The sequence below is a fragment of the Pundamilia nyererei genome, unplaced genomic scaffold (genome assembly GCF_000239375.1).
Source record: "Pundamilia nyererei isolate P.nyererei 1_Seehausen unplaced genomic scaffold, PunNye1.0 scaffold00128, whole genome shotgun sequence".
NCBI classification, from domain to species: Eukaryota; Metazoa; Chordata; class Actinopteri; order Cichliformes; family Cichlidae; genus Pundamilia; species Pundamilia nyererei.
In genome coordinates, this window is record NW_005187529.1 from 1656904 (window position 1) to 1663183 (window position 6280).

Here is a 6280-nt window from a genome sequence, read left to right on the forward strand (position 1 = left end):
ACTTCCAAAAACATTCAGCTTTGATATTAATGAGTTTTTTGGGTTCATTGAGAACATGGTTGTTGTTCAATAATAACATTATTCGTCAAGAATACAACTTGCCTAATAATTCTGCACTCCCTGTATATGAGTGTAGTATAACACACTATTTTCAGCTTTATTTGTGTAACAGGGTAAAATAACAAAACTACATTAAATATTTAATAATATGCTTATTTTTTCTGCATTTATTACTCTCAAAATACGGTCCGACCTTCAGTCAAATCAAAACCACAGACAAACACAGATTTCAGATGTTTGAATAAATTGATGAAATAGGAAGCAAAGAGGTGCTCCTCCAAATAAATAGGCATACATATGATTAACTTGCAAAGTCTACTCTTTTCAATAACAAATGGTTGGTGTGGGCAATGTTTACAGGACCTCAGAAGAACTATACAGATGTACAAAGCTGAAAGAGGATGCAAAAGCACTACTAAAAATTGGAGTGTTCCTGAGTCTACAATAAGACAAACAAGCCTCATCTGTTTTTCATTATTAGATCAGAGGAAGAACAACACTGCAGAGAAAAACTACAGCTGTGAAGCATGATGGGAGCAGCATTGTGGATTGGCCTGGGCACTTTGCAATCACTGAGGGAACAATATGCTGAAAATTGTACCAAAAAGCTTACAGGAGCAGGTCAGGGCAGCAATCCATCATGTACTGGTTAGGAGGGGTTAGGTGAAGCAACAAGTAAAAGACCACAGAGCATAAAAAGGAAATCCATACCTTAATGGGAAAAGAAAATTAATCATTAATGGCCACGTGGGCATCATAGCCTGCTGTGGCATAACCTAAAATGGGCTGTGCAATCTATACAACCCAGAAATATCTCAAACCAATTGTTGTGGAAAACTCAAAAGCACCTAGAGGAAATATTTGAAATTAGTTGCTTTCACTAATGAACAAATACATTTAATTTTACTAAACACACATTTTTTCTAAAGTACCAAGGGTACTTTCCAGCTTACATGGAGATTATTCAATACACTTAATTGAGGAGGATATTAAGTATAACTGGTTGTGGGTTTTTAGTCTAGGCAGATTGCGCTGGAATGTACAAAATTATAGGGCAGACCACACTGCATGATTATTCAGTATAGATATCTTAATAATTCTAAATCCTTCCAAAATGTTTTTCTAGCAACCATATATATATATAATGACCATGCATGTAATTAAATGAGCTATTCACATTCATAGCATTGCACAGTGTGTTGATAAACACAAGATGATCAGTTAATAATCAATTTACAGTTCCAATAGCATAAAGCATCATAAATTTGAGGTGCAGGGTAAATACATTTGTAATCTAAGTCCCACAGTTTCTGTGCTACATAAAGGAAATCTTACACAGATGAATGAACGGATACATGAATACATGCATGAATGGTAAGATTTGTTGACTTAAAGTTTCCATGGGTTTAATGAGTTGAGTAATAGTTAAGTATTACATGCACTTTTTCCCTCTACAGCATAGGTGTCAAACTCTGGCCCAATTACATTTGGCCCGCGAAGCCATACCAAATTACTATTAGAGCTGGCCTACTGGTATTATACAGCTAATATATATATTGTTTAGTATTAAGCTTTGCTTGTTCCATATTCAGTTTTTCAGCAAAACGTGTTTGAGTCCATAAGAAAAGATTCATTCTTATATCTGGAGGATATAAGATATAATATATTTCAATATTTATTGAAATATATTTCAATAAATATTAACGTTAGCCCGCGACTTTGATCCAGTTTTGAATTTTGGCCCACTGTGTATTTGAGTTTGACATCCCTGCTCTACAGCAACCAAAGGAGGAAAAACAGAATATATTAGCAAACTTGCCTGATTTATGTGCACTTAATGTGCTTATGATAGTCTATACTGCATTTCGCTGGCAGTTTCAGCACATCTGGAGAGGTGGAGTGGAGGAGAAAGGTAAAATGAAGACAACACCAGGGGAGTTAACAATGACTGGTTAGGCATTTTTGTGAAACAAACCTCTGGCCCACCACACTGAATCCATCTTTTCTTTTTAGGCAAACACAAATTGAGCATTTAGAAAATGTATGATGTAAATGTATTCATGATATGATCTGCTGGTGAAAGGCAATATATTTAGGAGGGGTCTATCACATCTGTCAGTCAGCCTGAAACTTATTATGTGGTCTGAAGTCTCTTGAAGATGCAAAAAAAAAAAAAGAACGTTTTTTGTGGACCTTGAATTGAGTTTATTGCCTAGAAAACATGAAATGCTCTAAAACTGAAACAAATTCTGTGGCATGTACCATTTTGCTTCCTGTGCAGTCAGCCAGCTGTTATAACATTGGAACCAACTTGGCTGGAGTAATACATAGTCTATCTACTTAAATAGGTGTTAAGCTAACTGTTGTACATACAATAGTTTCTTCCAAGTGAACATTATTACATTGCAAAACCAAAACACAATCTTGTATTTGCCAACCCACAAAGTATACTGAAAAGGGAATTTCGTTTTAGCTGTGGTGAGGCTCGGTATGAGAACACACTCTCATACTGAAAGCTACAGCTAAATAATTAAAGGGCAATCCCACCCTGAAATGGATTTCACAAATGCTACTTGTTTGTTCTCTGACAGCTCAGCCTATGTGTGAACACTGGCAACTACATTCCAGAGAAACTAATTAGCCAGTGGTCTGACAGACTGAGAGGAGTTAAGTATGAGTTTCACTGGTCTGAATCTCAGTACAGTTAGACAGTTGCAGGGTGCACAGTGAAATGTGGTAAGTTAAGAAAGCAATCTCACTACCCGAAACAAGATTAATGTGTTATTAGTGTGTTGCAATACAATTCATTAAAAACAATGATTCTTTAATTGACAAAACTGAATTATTATTCAAAATTGCACCATGATTGCATCTAGTTAACGTCTTTTTCAAAGCTACTACTGGGAAGGTCACACACATTACTTTCTAATTGTTTCATCTAGCAATGTGGCTCATAGAGCTGTTTATAAAGACCTGACTCATGAGATTCAACCACACACATCATACTTTGTAGTGGTTGCTCACATGGTCAGATAAAACAATATGTATATTATGATTACCTGTTTTTACACGAGTACATATTGTTGGTACGTGTGTGCACTGTTGGCATGTGGATGTGTACTGTATGTTTATTTACCTGTTTTGACAGCAGTAAAGCAGTGTGTGTCTGTTGTCTTGTATGAGCAGAAGAAGCAGTAGTAATGCTTTGGCTCTTGTTATCGTAGACGGACTCTCTAGACAACGCAGCACTTTCAAAACCAAATCCTAAAAGCAAGGAAATTAAAATTATTCCTCAAACAGATTACATCCTCTGGCAACATAGCTAGTATTGTGTGTTTGTGTAGGATTATGGGAAAATGTGGTCCTGGACACATCTACTATTCTATGAATTGCAACCAGGTTTCCAAAAAAGATCAGATGCTCTGTAAGATGTAAAGAAACAAAAAAAAGCTGAACGCAACAATTTTTGCTCATTCTGAAGCTACACACACACAGACAAATTAACAGCAGACAAAGTACTGTGTTACTACAGAAGATGTCAAAAGGACCACATTCTGCCACACACAAACAGACTCACTGTAAAACCAATACTTCAAGTTGACTGGTGTTTTTGGTGGTGTGCAACTGCTAATTATTCTGCTGCTGCCAAAACCCCCTCAAACCAAAACAAAACTAAGCTTTGTAATTAAGACAAATTCATATATAGTCAAAAAAGTTTACAGATTTTAATATTGCTAAGAACAAATTGAAATTGAAAATGTTAATTTGGTAACATAATAAGTACTCTGGTAAATTTAAAGTTTAAAGAGAAAAAAGTACTTTGCTGTCCTAATATCACCTTATCACAAGAAACAGAAATCAACAGAAAAGAGAAAAACATCCAAACTAATAACATGTTCATTTCTCAAATTTTTTTTTCAGAAAATGTACGTATAACAAGCTAAAAATTAATCAGCCCAGACTAGACACACATACACAAACTCGCATGCCTACAGCTACAACAACTATTCACTTAGTAGCAGTAACTGGTTGGAAAACATTTTGACTGACCACCCTTCATTACCATTATCATAATCACCAGCACCACTGAATGTGTGTGTGTGTGTGTGTGTGTCTCAGCAATGAGAAAGCATGTGTATACATGTGTGTTTATGGAGTTACACACTAAGTTAATTAATTTCAAAAGCCCAGTAGTGTGTGCCTTGCTGATAAGTCCCACCCCACTACCCATAATGCTTTGCTGAAGTAGAAGGCTACAGCATGTTCATTCAGCCAATTAGCCTAGATACTGACACACTCAACAAATTAACGCTTCTGCTTGAGTGTACACACACACACACACACACACACAGTCACTCACTCACATGCATGTACACATACACACACACACTAACAGAGTTCTGTGTAAACAAACTCTTGGTCTGTCTGTCCTTGTGCCAAGGGAAAGTGTGGGGGGGAGGGGATTGGAGGGTGAATGCATATCATTGTATAATTAGAGCAGAGCTGAAGTACTAAGTTTGTATTCTGGTGTTAAATTGGAAATACTCAATGCAAATAAATTCAGTTCAGAGTCAATTACCAATGCTAGACTTCAAGTTAAAACCTTCAAATCAATTTCAGCTCCTCTGCCTTACCAAGATTAGCACATCACATATACACTTGATGGACTGTCTTGTGAAAAATTAAATAAGCAATTCCTGACAAATTAGTTCATGAACAGTTCAGCATCAGTTCATGAACTGTGTGGAAGAGAGAAAGAGAGTGGTAAAAACAGCGTGAAGACGTTAGGAATCTGAGAAGTCCAGTTTCGTTTGTTCTTGGTGTTGTTGTGTAGTTATCCAGGAGTGTTTGTATCCCTCAGCCACTGTGTAAAACTCTCTAATTAGAGACATTCCTCACATGAACTAAAAATCAACGCTTTCCTTGTTGTGATGTTACCACCAAATCATCTGTCAAATAATGCTCTAGCAATTTTACCACAATGGTTGTTTGTGTCTAGGTTTCTGAGACACACCTTTTTGTTGCTATACATTAAAATATACACTCACCCAATACTTTAATAGGTACACCTCGCTAATAATAGGTTAGACACATTCTTACATTCAGAAATGCTTTCATTGTTTGTGGCACTGATTTATATAGAGTTTATATAGTGAGCCAAGAAAATACGCTCTACACCATTACACCAAAAAACGTTCTTTCACATTGTTTACACCAAATTCCTACTTTACTCTACTCAAAACACTGGATCTACAAATTGTGGAAAATTATTCTGAAAATGTTCCACAAGTTGTACAATTCCAAATATTGTGATTAGCTCATCAACTCCAGTACATAATATCATCAAAGGCTTCTGAGAATTGGAAAAAATCTCTATGTCTAAGAGACAAGGCTGAAAATCAATATTGGATGGTGCTCTTCATGCCCAATACAGTTCTCTCTCATGGAAATAACTGCATGGTCTCAGGAACACTTCCAGAACCACAGTTCACTGTGTCATCAACAAGTGCAGGTTAAAGCTCTGTCATGCAAAGAAGCAGTGAACATGATCCACCACCTTCTGTGAGGCAAAGCTCATTTAAAATGGACTGAGGCAAACTGTTCTGTGGTGTGGTGTGTTCTCAGATTAAACAGTTAATAAGTCTTCTTTGTTTTATTCTCAATAAAATACAACTTTATGAGATTTGCAAATCATTCACCCAGGGAAAACATGAAAATTCCACACAGAAAGGCCCCATCCAGGTGGTGGAGATGAACCCAGGACCTTCTTGCTGTGAGGCAACAGTGCCAGCCACCGTGCTGTTCATATTTTTATAGGTTTACATGCCTAACTGTACAGACGTGTTGCCATGTGACTATCAAATTAAATATTTGTGTTAAGAAGCCGTTAACCGGTGTACCTAATGCTGTGGTTTGTACGTGTAGCCGGACGTGTTACACAAGTGATACACATACCCTGTTCTGTGTTACACGGTGTGTTTGAGTGCATGAGGTGAGCAAGGCAGCGGCCACAGCAGTGAGCAGGTGCTGCTGGACCCGGGCTCCTGAACCCCCTATGCCCTCCAAGATGGCTGCTGGACCACAGGTGTCAATTACTGATAGGAAGATTGCTGGGACCACCCGGGTTAGCCTAGAAAGAGACTGGAAAAACAGAAAAAGACACACACACACACACACACACACACACACACACACACACACACACACACACACACACACA

General features: G+C 37.4%; 1 protein-coding gene across 2 annotated transcripts in view; it reads right to left on the bottom strand.

The window, feature by feature from the left end:
- The window catches only part of ulk4 (unc-51 like kinase 4), an 89242-nt gene that overhangs the window by 51916 nt on the left and 31046 nt on the right, over positions 1-6280 (bottom strand). For both annotated transcript variants that reach the window (XM_013913371.1, XM_013913370.1), the window contains 2 exons: positions 6016-6201; positions 3197-3324 (listed from right to left, as the gene is read on the bottom strand). In XM_013913371.1, coding sequence (XP_013768825.1) covers positions 3197-3324; positions 6016-6201 — 314 coding nt within the window. The remainder of the gene's footprint in view (positions 1-3196; positions 3325-6015; positions 6202-6280) is intronic.